General features: G+C 37.2%; 1 protein-coding gene across 2 annotated transcripts in view; it reads left to right on the forward strand.

Moving 5' to 3' along the window:
- The window catches only part of fkbp5 (FKBP prolyl isomerase 5), a 25,841-nt gene continuing 6,744 nt past the window's right edge, over positions 1 to 19,097 (forward strand). Inside the window, exons 1-10 of one of the 2 annotated variants that reach the window (XM_042508099.1) lie at positions 1 to 340; positions 5,889 to 5,995; positions 6,130 to 6,274; positions 8,641 to 8,783; positions 11,086 to 11,200; positions 11,294 to 11,450; positions 13,509 to 13,599; positions 14,760 to 14,843; positions 14,980 to 15,165; positions 18,156 to 18,395. In XM_042508099.1, coding sequence (XP_042364033.1) covers positions 5,891 to 5,995; positions 6,130 to 6,274; positions 8,641 to 8,783; positions 11,086 to 11,200; positions 11,294 to 11,450; positions 13,509 to 13,599; positions 14,760 to 14,843; positions 14,980 to 15,165; positions 18,156 to 18,395 — 1,266 coding nt within the window. In that variant the 5' untranslated portion in view covers positions 1 to 340; positions 5,889 to 5,890. Of the gene's footprint in view, positions 341 to 5,862; positions 5,996 to 6,129; positions 6,275 to 8,640; positions 8,784 to 11,085; positions 11,201 to 11,293; positions 11,451 to 13,508; positions 13,600 to 14,759; positions 14,844 to 14,979; positions 15,166 to 18,155; positions 18,396 to 19,097 lie in introns of both variants that reach the window. The other variant, XM_042508091.1, reaches the window with a different exon arrangement.

Below are 19,097 nucleotides of genomic sequence, written 5' to 3' on the forward strand. Positions count from 1 at the left end.
CTATCTGCCTCTCTCGCTCTCTCGTTTCTCTCTCCTGTGTGCGCCTCTCTCCCTCCACCAGTGTCATTTTGAAGTCTGAGATCCATGTGGTTACTTCACCGGCACGTTTATCGTCACTAGAGAGGAGGAAAGGGGGATAAAGGGAACACGGGACAAAAACAGCGCTGCACAACAAGCACATGGGCAGAACATTTAGTACCCTGGATGTATGATGAGAGGGGCGGGCTTGAATTTGGAGGAATAAACGTGGTTACCAAAAAAAAAAAAAAAAATCTACCGACTGAAATTTCAGCAGGTCGTTTCGAGGGAGAAACTACTACAAAAAGGAGCGCGAGGAAATGTGAGTGTTTAATCCTGATTATTTTTTATTTTCTTGCAATTAGATTTTATTAGTGAGTTAATTAATGCATCACTGGCTTTATAGTGCTCTGTGTTCACACCTGACTCAGTTTAAAGGACACTTGTTATACATCATTAAACAGTGTCATAATGATGATTTTTATTTTATTATTATTGTTTTTTATTAAAGCACCGAGATGCTCAGTTTTCTGATCATAGGCTATTTAAGGGTGGATGTTGAATTTTTCGCACATGCAGGGGCATTTGAGGTTAGCTGTATCCCACTGTGCTCTGGAAAATAAGGTGTGATAAGGCTCCATGTGAGTGTGTTTATAGGTGTATGCCTGTGTATGTGTGGCTGTGGTGTCCAATGGAGGTGAATGAGAACAACAGTTTACATCCAGGATCCCTTTAGGCTTAGGTGTATCTTCACAGAGTACAGGTTGTACACTGTTTCTGAGAATTGGTCACATTAGCTCCGGTTCATTTTGTGCTGGCTCATATTCATTCTGGACAAGGTTACAGAGTGTAATTGTAAACCCCTGAATAACCCAAAAATATATGGGTGTTATCATACGTGTTTACATTTAAATGAGGCGGTGAGATTTCAGCAGAGTTGGCATGGACCCGGGTTGAGACAAAGTCCCAGAGATGAATCCCAGTCAAGTGGTTATTTAATGAGGATAAAATACACTGGTATACATACATATTTATTTTAAAGGTGGTCATTTATTTTCACTTCTTTACATTTGCCCTATGAAAACTGCAAAATTCAAATGTATGCTCTGCCATTTCACATTTAAAAGTACATTAGCCAGTGTAGCAGCATTTCCAAAAAGTGATGTCCATAAAATCAGCTTTTAACACATCATTTAAAAAAAAAAACTCCCTTTGATGCCTTTGTCAGATTTTTTTTTTTTAAAATCTCCAATGGCAGACAATGCTCTGCCTCAGGATGTAAGTGCATGGGTTGGTCATGCACAGTGTGTGCTCACATGTTCTCATATGAATCAGCAGCAGAGTACGAATGTGAGACAGAATGTACAGATACACCGTGCGCGTCTGTGGATGTGGTCTTTGCCTCATTGTGCTCTGTTCCTGCATTCCTCCGCAGGGTATCTGAGTTTACCTCAGATACTGTACATGTAAGACACATACCATTTAACTGTGTTGTAACTATTTGCAGTTGGTTTCCTTCTTCAGTGTTTAATGATTAATTCTTTCATACAGGAAAAGAAAAAAAAGTTAGATGATTAAATTGATGGAACAAGTTGTTGTTAGGTGAATTCGTTAATGATGGTAATTCATCACGCATTCACTCCACTTGCTTTATTTACATTTTTAGATCACTTGTTAAAGTAAATGGAAATTAAATAATTTAACTTATTTTCATTCAAAAATTGAAGCTGAGTTGTACGTGAGGGGGGTCTCAGATTGGTGAACACCATCAGGCTTTGCCAGCGGGGATCTGTGAATAGAAGGAACATTGTGTTCAGACACACACACACACACACACTCACACATGCACACACATGCACACACATGCACTCAAGCACATACAAAGAGTTACATCTAAAATGAAATCCATTAAATTTAAAAGACTCGGGACAAGAGGTGTCGCTACATAGAGATGGACATTTTGTTCAGGTGGACAAGAGTTCAGTACAAGAACACTTGATCTTTGAAAGTGACACACAAGTGAAGAAAAGAAATAAATGAGCAGATATCAGTAGGACAGATGTTCATGGTTTTACCCCGTGTGTCGAGGACCATAGCTTGAGCACTTGCTGTTTCGACAAAGAAAATTTGATGTTTGATTTGATTTGATATCACTTTATTGTCAGAAATAATTCTCAAATTTGTCTTGCTCCCAAGGGCGTCACCTGCTTCACATACATACAAACAACACTTAACCAGACAACAAAATGATACAATAAATGCTACAAAACACTGCAGCATATTACTCCTGTTACATGCAGTATTTGACTCCGGCACACTGAGGCTACTCAGAGGCCAAGCTCTGATTTAACAGATTGACACATTGAGGAACAAAAGAGTTTCTTAACTTGCTCAGTCGAGCCTGTGGGACTCTAAGTGTCCTGTGTGATGCAAAAGCTGATATTCTTCAAATGCGCGTCCAAGTTGATGCATCTTAGGCAGTACTCAGTTGCTTCATCTTTATACTCGCAGGCTCTTAAAGAACTTAGTCACCATGACTGAATTTCCTAATATTTGTACATGGTCATCAACAGCATGTGGGATGTCCTGGGAGTGAAGACAGAACAACTGGTGGAAAAATCTAGAAAAATGATGCAGGGAACGAGAGCTGCCGATCCTCTTTGTCCTTAAAACCGTCTCTGTGGAAACGTTAAGTGGCCACAAAACTGCCGTCTGATCAGCTGCATCAGGTGCCTTAAGGAGGGATCTGATAAAAGTTTCCAAGCAACTGTGACACCAGTGAGATTATAACTCTTATCTTCGTTTGGTTCTGCTCATCTCATCTTGTCCACTCACTTAGTGAAATAATTGTACTGATTTGCTTCCCAAAGATTTGCAGCACAGCAGAACGCTTCTCAATTCAGTCAACTTCCATTTTCAATTTTATTTATTTTTTAGAGAACAATGTGACAAATCATAATTTGCCTTGAAGCACTTTAAAGCATACAACATCTGTCCTTGAAAACTCGCAGCGGATAAGGAAAAACTTTCACCCCAAAAAACCCTTCAAAGGGGAAAAAATGACGTGATGTGTGTAAGTCATAATAAAATTACATTAATCCATGACAAAATGAAACAAAGAAACAGAGAGGGGGAGAAATGCACCGCTACAACAATAATAACAATAACAATAACAATAAAAATGAAACTTAAAAAAACTTTTATTTCTTTTCTTTTAACTTTCGGGTTGAAAGTATCTTCATCGTTCCATAACGAATGAAGAACCAATTTTGACTCGAAACGTTGCATTTAAAAACATAACAAAGTCTGAAGAAAATGAAAGGGAATATCCAGCTGGCAAGTCTCTGAGAGTAAGTCAGGCTAACATCTGCTTTCTCATATGATGTTTCATTTACATTTGTAATCGTTACTTCTCAACTCTGGCCCAACATTTGGCCTAACATTAGTAACATCCTCCTGACAGTCCCAGAGCAGCTGTGAGCTGATGCTATTCAAGCAAGTGTTAACATCTCAGCTGTTGCATGTGATAGTAATCACCAGATAGTGTTTGCCAACATGCTTAACATAGCTTACTGGCTTTTTCATTGTCTTCGAACAATGTCAAGATTATTGTGCCAGGACAGACTGAAAATGCCTGCAGCCATGTGCACTGAGGCTTTGAGTAACAGCGCTTGTTGACAGCGATCGCTGCTGTGATGAGAGTGGCAACTTTTAGCAGCTGTAACACAAACAGGTCGTTACAGTTTTATTGCTCTTGTAAAGCTCCTGGTGAGGGTGTGAAACAGCGGCATCAGTTATCCATCCATCTATCTATCTATCTATCTATCTATCTTAAATCTCACTACTTTTTTGGTACCAACAGAATGTTTCCATAGCACTGAGCATCAAATGTCTGCTCAGATTAGTCACCTTGTTTACTTATTATTCGACCAGACGGTGCCTCATCCACCCATCCATCCATCCATCCATCCATCCATCCATCCATCTATCCAGGATACCCGTTTGTAATCCTTTTTTATTTTATTTGTCAATCACATACTTCCTGATTTGATTTTTTTTCAGAGTTTTTTTTAACATAACAGGTTCAAAGTTTTACTTTTCTCATAGTATGGCACACTACATAAAACCTCAAGTTTCATATCCACTATATCAGGGGTCTTAAGTGTTTTTTAGGCCAAGGACCTCAGCTGAAAGAGAGATGGAGCAGGAAACCCCTACTACATAAAAGCTATAAAATTGCATTGCATATTGAAGTGGGCAGAAGGAGGTTGTCAGGCAGAGGTTCACAGCTCTAGGCTGCGGTCTTGACATGTATTTGCAAAAGTTGAGGCAAAATATGTTGGATTCATGTAATGAAAATTGTTTCTTTTTTTAAAAAAGGACAAACTTGAAGAAAAAGATTCTGCACACCTAAATCTATGCAGTGATTTAACTTTGTAAGTGTGCAGAAATCTTTTCTACAAGTTTGGACTTATTGAAGTTTTCAGGACCTTGCCAAGACAAAGCTGGGTAGACCAGTGGCCATCCTGCATTCATTTTTTAAAAGATTTTTTTTTTTTTAATTATAAAACAATTATTTAGCGCGAACCCCCTGGCAGCCCTGGTCCCTGTGTTGAAGTCTCAGGCAGTTGTTAGGCCCATGTAAGAATTACATGAACCCTGTATGTAAAAAAAAAACAAAACAAACCATTAATTTGAATCTGAATTCTTACAGTTTTTATGTGAATAGAGCTTCTTTGATGTTAGGAAACAAAAAGAGCAAAAAAACTCAAATGTAATTTCTCTTGACAGAATACTCAAATATTGATGAGATGACAAAAGACTAATAAAAATTGGTGTCATAAGAATCTTAAAATAGGATCAGTTGTTATTTTAATTTGATGGCCATGCTGGTGGAAGTCATATACTGATTAAAAAACATTACTTAACTTCATCGCAGCCTGAAAGACGCAGAGGAGACAACATCTGAGCTTTATCACAGCATCACCAGACAAAACCAGACAGCATGTGGCCTCATACTCTGACAAGATATTATATCAGCGCATCACCTCTAAGTTGAGAAGTCATGATCAAATTGAAGATGTTAAAATACCGAGAGGTTACATGACTGTATTTGTAGGTGCAGCTTTACCAGTACGGAGTGTGTGAGCGTAGTCGAGCCCACACGTTTCCTGAGCATACAAAGCTTTCAGAAAAAAATGTTGAAGTACTCACTACAAAATAACAGTGAAAATATCAAAATGACGTGCTGCAGATCTAATTTTGGTGTCCATATTATATATGGATTTCATTTATAGACTGACAAAGAGCACAAAGGGCCATAAACTAACGGTGGTGAACACACTGTTCTTCTGAGGGTGCAGCTCGTTTTTCAAAATAAAGAGATTAAAGTAAGCGACACACTGCTGCTTTTGACATTATATTTATGTAATTACTTCATCTGTGGGGGAGCAGGCAAGGTGCGGTGCAGTTAAATGATATCACAACTGCAGTGCAACATAATGTTCCTCATACAGCTGGGATCAATGTTACCGTGGCTTTTGCAATAAAACTGTAAATACATCTCCAGTACATGGATTTAGAACATGTGCCCTTAAATAGCTACAAGTTATATAATGTGGAGGAGAAAGTCCTATTTACTTGGTGGATTAGGGAGAGCTTGTGTTGATATTTTCATGTCAGAGACTGTGATTTTCCAGTCCAGCTCCAATAATTAGATTTACCTCATGTGTCATTTTCCTTGTTGCGAGTTTGTGCCAAAGTGAAAACATGAGGCATGAGGACGTGTTATTTATGGTGCTCAGATTGTTAACACGTAGGCTTGTGTGTTCATAATGTTTACAGTGTTACCGTGTGATGCCCACATGCAGAAATGACCACTGATCAGGATCTGACGATGGAGGGCCAGCCAGCCACGGCTGTGTTTGCTGCAAAGGGCATTGATGTAACACCGAGTAAAGACCATGGAGTGATCAAGGTATTCATTGTCATTGCTTTAAATATTTTATGTTTTATTGTAGGAGTTCAGGCACAAGTAGGACTCCCTGATTTTCATGATCTCTTCTATATTGTATATTCAGTTGAACTGGAAGCTCGTCTTTGTGCCTACAGGTTTTGAAGCGTCCGGGGTTCGATGGCGAGAGGCCGATGATTGGGGACAGAGTGACTGTCCACTACACTGGGAAGCTGCTCAACGGGAAGAGGTTTGACTGCAGTCGAGAGCGTAAAGAACCTTTTTGCTTCAATGTGGGCAAAGGTAGGTGACTGTATTCATTATTATCATACATGATGGTGTGTCACTGTAGTCTCTTACAGAAAGGCATAGCTTGATATTTTGTTTTTTTGCTCACTTGCTGAGAGTTAGATGAGAAAGTTGACAGCTCTCTCCACTTACCAGCATTTATCCTGCGTTCATGTGCTCCTCGGATATTCCCATAGAGCAGTGGTTCCCAACTGGTGGGTCGCAGGTCCATTCTGAATGGCCCACTAGTGTCTCGTGACCATTTCAAGTTTGTGAAAAACTGGCTGTCTGGATTTTTTTTTAACCCTCTTCAAAACTACAAATATATTTCCTTGAGCCTCTGAGTGACTCAGGGAAAATGCATGAAGTGTTTGTCCCACATGATTTGTTCAATGACTGCCAGAAATTTGAAAATTCAGCAATTATTTCTGCTTTTAAAATGTCTCACTATGATAAATGTTGTCATTGTGCCTGCAGTTAGAAAGGCATGTTTCCTTTAAAAATTGCCAAAAAAATTTTGAGAAAAAAATTGCCAAAGAAATTTATAGAAAATGGAAAAAAGCCAAATAAAAATTACATGAATGAAAACTACCAAAACATTTGTAAAAAAAAAAAAAAATCCCCCTAATTTTGAAAGACAAATCCCAAAGCGCCCAAAGATTTAAAATATTTTTTTTTCCTACAAAAGTTTGGGCTAAGGCCCCGATTTCTTTAAATGCTAGAAACGCCCCTGGTTTTAAGAAATTTTACTTTAGTCTTGTAATGTGTTTTGTTTTATTGTGTTTAAAATAAATAAATTTGAATATGCGGTTATTTCTCTTATGTGCAGACCTTGAACTAATGACTTAAAATCTAGACCCAGTGGCTGGACCGGTTGGGAACCACTGTGTCAGATTGCTAATTTAAAATCTAATGCTACAATGGGTGACTGTTGAAACATAATTAGTGTCATGTGATACACATTGGTGCAGCAGCTGGTTGGCTGAATGTCTAATGAGCAAGATAAGTATCTGGAATGTGTGTACCTACTGATGTATGGCTTCCTAACGGCTGCTAAACTGACGGCTAGTGTCGGCACAGGTTTCTCGCCTGCCGTGGCCAGGCCAGATAACGTTTAACACTTTTTGTCTACTGTATGTGTAGACACAAAGACATTTCAGTCCATACTCCGTGCTACGATCAGTGCCTGTCATAGGACACAGGACACTGGAGTAAGAGCCTCACTCTTGTGCCCTATGATTGCTTTATATGCCTATCTACGTTAAATTAAGTCATGGAAATGGGGTAAAAAGTAATGGAAAAGTTCATAAAATTCATTGGTAAAGATATGTGGGAGCCCTGGTCAGTCTGTTACATCTGTGAATCAGCAAAAAGTTCATAACCACCTCTAGCATGTGCAGGAAACAAACTAACAATCGCTGAGAGGCCGAGGCGGGACCTGATTTAGTTGTGTGATTCACTGAGATTCAAGAAATATATTAAATAAATTTTGATGTAAATGGAATTTTAATGGAATTTTGTTCATGAAAAGGAATTAACTTTCTGTAATGTACACACACTTGTAATCAAAATTATCACAGCAAACAATGAAAGAGCGGTCAACAAAGAATATGGCGAATATTACATTACATTAATGTAACAGTGAATATATTTTCCGTAGCTGACAGCGTAACATGGCTTTGATATGTGTCGACATGTGGCAACATTTGGGTTGTTTTCTTGTTTGTTTTTTTTTACTCCATAATGAAAGTGTCTTCATTTTCTTCCCGCGTTCCCTCTCTCCTATCGTGTATGCCTACTGGGCACGGTAAATGATTTTTAAGCACTTTTGGCCTTAGGGGTGAGGCATACAATTTTAAAAGGCTGTATTTGTATTTGTTTAAAAAAAAAAAGGGAAAAAACTCACATTTCTTTAAAGAGAACATGCTTTGTGTTGGAAAGGCATGTTTTTTCAAAAAATTTGTTTTTTTCCCTTCTTTTTTGTTTTCATCTTTGTTTGTTTGTTTTTTTTTCTTTAAATTTTGTTGAATTGTTTGTTGAAAGACAACAAAATTATAGAATTTTTACGGAAAACTTTTAAACTTTTCTTAAAATGTATTTTCAAAAGAAAATCAAAGGGTTTGAAGGCTAGCTTTCTTTAAAAGAATCAGCAAGTGGGGCAAGGGGGAAAAATGGTCTTAGTTCTTGCAAAGTCATGAAAAATATTTGAAATTTTGTGTATAAAAATGTTTGGGTACCCAACCTGCTTTTTAATTCTTACAAAGTCTTTACTAAATGAATAAATGGTTCTGGACAGACATCGACGTTAAGTGCAATTTGACTGACTGACAAAGGCATTCAAAGGCAGAAATTCCAATTTTATTTGCTTTGTTCATTCACAGGACAAGTCCTCAAGGCCTGGGATATCGGCGTGTTGTCCATGCAGAGAGGTGAAGTGTGCACGTTTCTCTGTAAGCCAGAGTACGCTTATGGATCTGCTGGAAATCCCAACAAAATTCCTCCCAACTCTTCAGTAGTGTTTGAGGTAAGTGCTCCACATCAGTGCTACAATTAGTGCCACGCATTAATTCTGCATCACACCGGGGGACCCTGATAATTCAGGAGCACGTGTCCGTCTCTGTAAATGGAGCTCTGTGGTCATAAAATTAAGTGGTTTGTCTATTTTAATCCCTCTCCGTCAAACAGCTAGAGTGGTTCAATTGCCACACTGTTTGGAGCTCAGCGTGGATACAATTCAGGCTTTCTCCATCGTCTATAATCAATTACAATTATGATTCAGTTCTGGGAAAAATCTAAAGAGATTTAGATAACTGCTCTGCTTAACGCATTGTTGGCCCATGGGCACATCTTAGTCATAGAAATGACTTTTCTTCCCCTCATAAACTTTGTTTTGTCAGCGCTTCCAGTGTAAACTAACTGTGCCACATGTTACCAAGCGTTTTCACAATATGATGTTTAATGTTTACTTCTTATGTGACTGCCCAGTATTAAGATCCTTCATCTGTTTGGAACTTAATCATCATCTGAACAATTTGATAAGTCTTTATATTACTCTCATAAATGCTAAATAGGGGGACTTAAAACAACACTTCTCCTGTAAAATGACCATTTCTATATTAATTTCTTTTTGTCAGTTATGAGTTGAATTTGTGAAGAAAACAGAGCTTTTCTCTCATGCCTCCACGATGAACTAAAAATTCCAAAAACGGGAACATTCTTGATGAATTGAAGTAAACAGGGGCCAAATTCAACAGCAGCAAAACTATATCAAAACATCCATTTACAAACTCTTGCACAACTCATGTAATATAATCCAAATCTTATTTTTTCAGTCTTATGCTCAGTATATTTCAAGCACATGCAACTTCCCCCAAAAACAATGATGTTAAACATCTGAGTACAAACAGTCGTATGCACGGCTGAGCTAAGTAATTGACTGGGTAATTTGAACTCTGCTCAAGCAGAGCTCATATGCACACTTGTTGCAAGTTTTTTATACTGTAATGTGTGAGAGTTTGCAAATGGATGTTTTGATATAGTTTTGCTGTTAAGAGTCCAGTTAATGAAGAACATTTTGGGGATTTTCCTTTTTCTGTGGAGACATGCGAGAGTAACAAAGTTTTCGTCACTAATTCATAGTCACCAGGGCTAAGTAATTTAGAAACAAATGGTCATTTTGCTGGTGAAGCATTCCTTTAAAGTGTTTCTTTTTGTAAATCCCTTTGACCTATAGATGGGACAGGCATGACCAGCTCTTGCTGTGCAGCAACATTTTGTACAAACCCACAGAAGTTTATTTTTAAATTGTAAACACAGATTCCAGAGTTTGCAAAGGAACCAAATATGCCGAGCTGAAGTGGTGCAATCATAAAAAACAGAGTCTTGGGTGAGAAAATTTTACTCAAGGCAAGGCAGCTTTATTTGTGCAGCATATTTCATACAACAGGGAAAGTCAAAGTGCTTTATAGATCAGTAAAACATGTTAAAGAATACAGATTTACAATAAAAGAGTAAAAACAGATAAGATATAAAAGCTAATATTAATTACAAATTATTCACAGTATCTAAATAAAAATCATTAAAAATACCAAAAGTGGTGAAAAGATTAAAAAAGATTATTTTAAATGCTTTAAAATAAAGATTATAGAGAAGTTTGCATACATTAACAGGTGGAGTAGGCAGCGTAAAACACGTTTGTAGCCTTGACTTAAAAGTGGTCAGAGTCGGGGCTCGTCGCACATTATCTGGGAGGTTATTCCAGGTTTGTGCTGCATGATAACAAAACGCTGCTTCGCCATGTTTAGTTCTAGCTCTTGGTTCGGTCAGTAGGCCGACCCCAGATGTCCCGAGGGTCCTCGAAGGTTCATATGCCACAAGCATGTCAGTGTAAACACCATATAGCTTCAACAATGTGCTGCAAAAACATACCACTGTATACACTGTCATACAGAGTGGAATAAGATGCTTTTTAAAGCTAAATTTACCTTGGGGGAATAAAAGGGGGAAAACAGATGTTTGGGGGTTGTTTAGCTGAGAAAGATGTATTTATCTTAGCTTGTCGTGTCCGAATAGAGGTATGGAGTGTATATGTACACGTCTGATTATACAGTCTACCTGTATGTTTCTTCAGTGGTCATTATTTCTCTGTCTTTCTTTTTTTATTTCCATGACTTGATGTGATGACTCCTACTTGTTTTTCGTTATGTATTCGTTTTTCTCCTCCCACTCCTTCTGAACACCGTACACCGAGTTCTGCAGAGCTGTCATTTGCTTCATATGGCTCTTTGTGCAGAACAATGATTGAATAAACGTTTACGTCCAAACAGATGGAGCTACTCAAGTTTGAAGGAGAGATGCTCACAGACGATGGCGGCATCATTAGAAGAATAAAGGTCAAAGGTGACGGTTACACTAATCCCAACGATGGAGCAAGTGTTGAAGGTAAGACTTTTCCTAATGGATATTTTGCCAAATAACTAATACATTAAAATGGTTATAGTGGAGGTTAAACTGTGTCACGATTTGTGTCTCCAGTGCACCTGGAGGGAAGGTGTGGTGGCCGACTGTTTGACTGCAGAGACGTCAGCTTTATTGTTGGTGAGGCTGAAGATAAAGGCCTTCCTCTCGGAGTAGACCGAGCCATGGACAAGATGCAGAAAGGAGAGTGCTGCGTGCTTTACTTAAAATCAAAGTAAGTTAACAAAAAAGCTTTTGCTCTCTCAATGCAGTCACAATGAGCCACTGTTTATGTGGAAATGCTTTGGTAATTATTCTTTAGATTTACAAACAGTGGTCCTTCATTATACCTTTAACTCCACCCCCCAATATATATATATATATATATATGTTGTATATAAATCCTGTGAAACCATTTATTTCATACTACATACCACAACAATAGATTATGCAGGTGAGGTAAAAACCCCATAAACGGTTATAAAGATTTTTCCTAAATAAACAAAGCAAACAGAAATGAAGACAAAACACAAATAAAAGTGTGTTTTTTACCCAAACATTAGAAAAATAAAACTATTTTATTCCAATTCTGCTCTGCCTTTTTTCTTCTCTAATATGGTGTTTTGAAGACTTATTTTATAACCAGAAAAATACTAAAATTTTCAAAGAACCAGTGTTTCAACAATGCTGTTACTGCTACTATTACAAAACCTACATGTATAATACTAATAATCTGTATCGCACTTTTCAAAACAAAGTTACAAAGTGCTTTACAAAATAAAGGATACATGATGAACAGTTTACATTGAAACAGTTAAAAGTTTTACAACATGGAAAAAAGGAGCTGCACACAAGAAAAACTAAAAAAGTGAACCTAAGTATAAAATAAATAAAACAGTTGATAGTTGTAAATCTACAAATTCAGCCCACAAATGCGGTGAAAGAAAATCTATAAAAGTTTGTTTTACATTTGTAGTACTTTTAGTCTCTCGGTTGTCAGGATCAGCTCTTAAAAGCGTATTAACCATCAGCCTTGAAGAGTGACTTGTGATTTGGATCAACAGCTGACTGAGAAGTCAGTCATCCAAAAAAACCAAAAAAAAAACCCAACCGAAGAAAGCAATAGGCAGACATAAGTAGTAATTACTCAAGTAAATAGAAATCATTGCCAAAACCACATATCAAACACTTAACCCCGCCCACACCAACCTCACCCACAATCCCCTCGGGCAAAAGCAACGGTGACAAGTTCTAGGAATTCATAGCACACTAAAAATGTCTCCAAGTGATATTATTGTTGGCACATTTTATAAAGACAATCAGTTTGCTTTCCGAGTCGAACGCCGAGACTATTTTTCTTCCGCAGTTGCTTTGGTTGATCCACCTTCCACCATTTCTGCTACTGGGAAAAGTAACTGCAAACAGCTTAAATTGATACTTTTTAGTAGCTGGGGATAGCTGCTGGTAGCCGATGAGGAAAACAAAACTGCTATCCTCTTCCTGTTTTGGTTGTGCAAAGGTTGACACACTTTGTTTGCGCCGTAAATAAAGCCTTTATTTTCCTGTGAGATCGTACGCGGTGCAGACAGAATTGCACAGTGAAAGCGAAGCTCACAAAGAACAGATCTAAACGCTGAAGGTGTCATTATTTTAAAACCATTACACTGTGCAATCAGCATTTATTTAAAGATACACTATGCAGGATTTTCCTAAAAAAATATCCATAGACTCATACAGAAGTAATCCCTCCCAACCATCACTTATGATTAAGTGTGTGGCGGTGCATTTTCCTGCAGAGACAGGTGCCAGACTGTAAGCAGCAGGCATCCAAGTGACACAGCGCCAAAAAAAAAAAGCAAATATAGCATGGCAAAACACCAAACGAGAGGTAATCTGGGGCTGGTTTTTACTTTATTTCTCTGGCGAGCATGTTCACAAAAAGTAACTGACAATTCTGCATAGTAGATATACCTTAGATTAATATATTCATGAGAAGTTTCCTCTTACATCATTGGGGTTTTAGAAAGTGTCTGTAATTCTACCATTGATAGTTTACATTTGTAGGTGTTACATGTGGGGAATTTTTGCCAGTGGCACGTTTTAAATTTAGTCACAGGTGTGACTTCTGACACCATAGTTTAAATCTCAAATGGCTTGAGTCAACTTTACAATCTTTGTACTCTGTTCAGCTGTTTGATACATAGAGGTCAGGTGATCCAAATTAAATGTTAAAACAGTTGCTATTTTGTATTATCAGCATGCTCATCTGTCATGTTTTTTCTTTTTCTCACAGGTATGGCTTTGGAAGTGAAGGTAAACCGGAGTACAAAATTGGACCAGACAAAGACATCATATATGAAGTTACGCTCAAAGGCTTTCAAAGGGTGAGCTTTGCTTTCTACTTTATACGTCTGAAGAAAAAAAAATTCAAATTCTACATTTCACTAGATTTAGGTAATACATGAATGTTGCTCTGGTTCATTTTTTTTTTTATTGCAGACAAACAAATTCAAGCACAAATTGAGGAAAATGTCTTACATCTGCTAATTTTGTGGTAATTGCAGTGAACATTTTGAAGGAGCGGTTGGGATCATATTTCATTGCCGTTGTACCTCGTATGACTTTATTCAGCGTTAAGGTTCATAGCTGGTGATCCTTACGGCACCCACCACTGCCATCTTCATCTAAAGGTCGGCTGGCAGCATTTGGCAGTGAGGCGGGATCAGCATTGATTTTTATTCACTTATGAAGCTTTGAAACAGATGCTTCTTCCCCATTTTTCATCTCTTTTAACTCTAAACTCACGTAATCTCGGTATTCGGTCGCAGAATAGCTTGTTGCTCCACATTCCCCAAATAAGAACTGAACTAGGAAAAATTTTATTTTCTCACAGTGCACCTTATCCATGGAAAAATCTGCAAAAGAACTTAAACTTGGACACTCTTCCACCATTATGGCTGTTATAATGCGTTATTTTGGATCTTTTTTTTTTTTAATTCAAGTTTTCTCATGCATGGTGCATGGCACACACTATTTCAGTATAGAGAAATATGATACAAAATACATCATAGAGCGAGACTCCACATTGCAAGTCCAGTGAACATAAACAGATGGGGCAATAAGGCTGAATCAGCGATACAGAAAAACATAATAAAATGTTACAGAAATGATCAATAAAGAAACCCATTCAGATAGCAACCAATATTTTAGGTAAGATTATAAGCACGTACCATAACATGTTTGTTATCCTGTATTTTTACTTTTAGATATTAACATTGCTATTATTGTTTGTTGTTTTGTTTTTTAATTTTATATCCATTTGAACTGGTTTTTGTTTGCTTGTTTTTAATGTCTTTGTTGATGCACGGCATCATTGAAGATGAGCTTCTCCCTCAATTGATCTCCCGAGCCTTAGATGACAGTATGAATGAATCTGACAAATAAGTTATTGATTGATTATTGTCTTTATAATTTCAGCTGACTTTCTAAAACATGTAAACCAATGTTTATTCACTTTCTGTAATGTTTGCTGTGTTTCCAAAAGGCTAAAGAACCCTGGGAAATGGACTTAACTGAAAAACTGGATTTAGTTGCTGGAATAAAGCATAAAGGGAATCAGTATTTTAAGGTACAGTCAACGCGATGATCCTTTGTCGTTACAAATAATACACACCTACACACACACCTACATATGTAAATATATATATATATGTGTGTATTTTTTTATAACGTGTTCATAAAATGAAATGATCTTCCATTTTCAGGCGGAGCGGTACTTCCAGGCAGTCATCCAGTACCAGCGCATCGTGTCCATGCTGGAGATGGAGTGTGGTAAAGGGATGGAGCAGCAGAAGAGGATACAGTCTTTCATGTTGACAGCACACCTCAATTTAGCGCTGTGTTTCCTGCGGTTAAAAGAGTTCTCACAAGTAGTGGAGAACTGCAACAAGGTGAGTTGCTTGTTAAGTTATTACCCTCTGTGTGTGTGTGTGTGTGTGTGTGTGTGTGTGTGTGTGTGTGCTGTGTGTGTGTGTGTGTGTGTGTGTGTGTGTGTGTGTGTGTGTGTGCTGTGTGTGTGCTGTTGTGTGTGTGTGTGTGTGTGTGTGTGTGTGAGTGAAAGGCTATTTACAGTTTTCAGTATTACAATGACAAAATCTATTGAATAGACAAAACAAAACAAGGAAAACACAGCACAAAGTGGTGGACAAACAGAACACTTAAAAAAAAGGCTGCCAGACAGTTTACAAAGTAACGTTAATAGTCTTTTTCGAAAATGTTGTAGTAATGTTGTTGTATTTGGTGCAATGCAAAGAAACATTAATAAATATTAAAAACCATACCAATTCATGTAGCCAGGCTTGTCAGAGTTCTTTTGGATGAAAGGTAATGTGACACTGTGGTGCGGGAAAACATTGTACGTGTCATTATTTTATCGATACATGGATGCCTGGTATCAGTTTTTTAATGGTAGTAATTGTGAATATTGCCCATGCAGCTAAACTTTTTGTAGCCCATAGTATAGTAATATCCACTGGGTAGATTTGACTGCAATAAAATGATTGAAGGGGGTATAACCAGACTGAAAACGTCCTTTTCTTATTAGATTAAACAGATTTCCTTTGGGAAGATAAAGATAAAAAGGTAATATACCATAATAAATTGTATCATAATCCTTAGCATAACACACAATGTTTAACATTGCAATAATTTTGTGTCATGACTAACATATCATAATATCATATTGTGGGGCCTCTGGTAATTCAAACGTGCAAGAGCTTCAATGATAAATTGATTAACTGATTAGATGTCAACTATGTATAACTTTAAGTATTTTTCAAAGAAAAAAAAAGACCAAATTCTTTGATTCCATCTTCTTAAATGTGAATATGTCTTTGCTTTCTTTGCTCACCAGTAAACTGAGTATCTTTGAATTGTTAACAAAATAAGACATTTGCGGAATCATCTTGGGCTTTTGAATAGCCCAAGACATTTTATAGACCACACAAATAAATAATTCACATCCTATAATAGAGAATAGACAGATTAAACAACAGTAAAAATACTCATTAGTTACAGCTCAAGTGTGTATTAGGCTTGTGCAGATGCGGTCTTTTCATTTGTATAATTGACAATGTGTCCTTGAGTCGATGCACAAAGCAGGGTGGAGTGGTAGACTTTCAAGTTTCTTAGCAACCACCGTTCCTCAGCGCAGAGCAATTTGCATGTCGTACAGCAGCTCGGAAGTCTTAGCAAAGCATCCAGAGACGGTCAGGTCTGAATGTTTCTGGAACAGATTTTTTTGATGTTTAATGTTGTATAAGAAGGGCAAAACCGGAAAAGATTTGCAAGTAATTAGGGATGTAATGGTTCACAAAATCTGCAGTTCTTTCGATACGGCACAGTAGTGTCACTGTTTGGTAAGTTTACCATACAGCAAATAAATAAAACTAAATAAAACTCCTGATTTTTACATTTTTATTAAACTTATCTTTATGAACTGTGATCTTTTTTTACTGTGAATAATGAAGCTATACCTACGTAAGACGTCTTCTTTACAACATATAAAATAAAAACAGCTTCTTATTAAAATATAAATTGTAGTATTGTAGTTATAAACAAATACAAGCAAAAGAAGCAATTCTAGCTCTGAAATATCAGAGAAATTTCCCTGTTTTGTAAATTTCTAAATTTATTAGAACTAACATACTTTTGGCTTTTGTGTTTTTGTTTAAAGCAGGGATTACAGTCTGGCTGAAATGGCCTTGTGAAGGAATATTATAACTGGGCTCAAATACATAAGGCATGTTTGTGAAGCCAATACTCCACTAAAGACTAGGATCTCATATCTGCGGCTATAAATGTTACATTACCAGTCACCACGGTGATTTCATTTTCCCTGTTTGAATCATTGGGAGTAACTGCTTAAATACTGAGGGAACAATGTTGTTTGTAGCTTGTGTTGCTCCTTGTTTTTGTGTAATTCAACTTATTGACACACTGGTGTGATGTTGGCATTAATGAGATGACATGTTATTCTGCAGCAGAGCAACACTTATCACATTTAGGAGACAGTGATGGGAAGATGCAGTTCAGTTTTGTTTTTGAGTAATGCATCTTGTACTGGATTAACCTTTAGGGTGAGTGGATCCGGGACGTTGCTTCTACTGATATCTCTGAATTGAAGTCACAGGCTCAGGCTTCCCTAATAAGATCCAAAGAAAGAAATTAAAGTAATAATTCACAAATCTTGATACTAGCTGCTTTGGAACCAAGAGGGAAAAAAAGAGATTTTCAAGAAAAGGATGGGCGATAATCTTAAAAAACTAGACAGCCTTAAATGCACTCACTCAGAAAGAAAAGATCACTAAAGCAATACAAATGGTTCAGTTAGAAAAGGTTTCTGCAGAATAATGACACAGAATGTGCTGAAACATGGGCGCCAGTTGCAATGTACTTAATGTCAGTATAAATAAGAAAATAAACCAAGACCACCTTTTCTTTATTTTATTTTTATCTATTTATTTATTTATTTATTTAATGGAAAGGGCTGATGGTTGTTGTGCTTCAGTATAAAGAAAGTAGCGAGAGATTAACTGTGTTTGGGAGCAATATTGTGCAGTGGTGACGAGTTTCAATTTTGATATTAATTTTGGTTAGGACGGGGAACAGAAATAGCAGGACAGGACTCACTTATATGTCGTTGAATTGCTATATTTATGTATATTTTGTTTTTCTGTTTTTTGCTTTTTGTCTTTCTGTTAATGAGTAAATAAAGGGAAAACAGTAAAACGATTGGCCCCTCAAAGATTCACCTTAGCTTGAAGATATCTGGGGGTTAAAAAAGGATTTTGAAGATTGAATTTAGTGAATAAATGGTTCAGCATGGCTTTTAATACACAGAACTAAAAAAGAGCTCTGTGCCTCTGTGTGTGTGTTTCAGGTGATTGAGCTTGATGAAAGCAACGAGAAGGCTTTGTATCGTCGAGGGGAAGCCCGTCTCCTCCGTAACGAGTTCAGCCTGGCCTTAGAGGACTTTCAGCAAGTGCTGCAAGTCAACCCCTCAAATCGAGCGGCTCGTGCTCAGATTTCCATCTGCCAGAGCAAGATTAAGGAACATCATGAACGGGACAAGAAGACCTACGCCAACATGTTCCAGAAATTTGCCGAACGGGACGCCAAGGTCTGTAAAACTCACTGTTCTTGGCTAAATGCAGAAAGACAAGTCAGCCTGACTCAGATGTGTTTTTCCTTTCTTTACCAAAGTGAACTGAATATTAAAGACTATCTTGAATTAGAAGAAACAAATACAACTCTAAAAATGAAAGTTATTTGTACTACTCAACACACACACAAACACACTCACACACACAGAGCTACTTGTGAAATCCCCTTGTTTTCCAGTGTTTCATGAGCTACAATTTTTGGTAATCTACAGTGGTATTTTTATTTTAAAGCACCTTTTAAAACAATGATAACAAAAGTTAGATAAGTAAAATTCAAATAACAACAGTAGTTGAGGGGCAGGACTTTTTTATTTTAAGCACACACCATAACAGCATGAACTATGTGAGAAAAATGTATTTTTGTTTTAGCTCTGGAAATTACATGTTTACATCTTAAGGTACCATAAATATCTAAATCTGTCTGGCATGGGATATTTTTCAACTAATTGTCACCTTTTTGGGGTATCATGATGGAAATTACTGATAGAATTTAGGAAGCTTTATCCCACCACCACCAGACAAATGTCCTGTAAAGTATTTTTATATACATGAAGATCCCCTCATTTAAATATATTATAATATATACTAATATGGCTATTTTTAAATGTTTCATTTACATTTTGGCAATTAAAGCATCGCCCTATGGCCTTCCCGTGTGT

The sequence above is a fragment of the Plectropomus leopardus genome, chromosome 2 (assembly GCF_008729295.1).
Source record: "Plectropomus leopardus isolate mb chromosome 2, YSFRI_Pleo_2.0, whole genome shotgun sequence".
Taxonomy (NCBI): Eukaryota; Metazoa; Chordata; class Actinopteri; order Perciformes; family Serranidae; genus Plectropomus; species Plectropomus leopardus.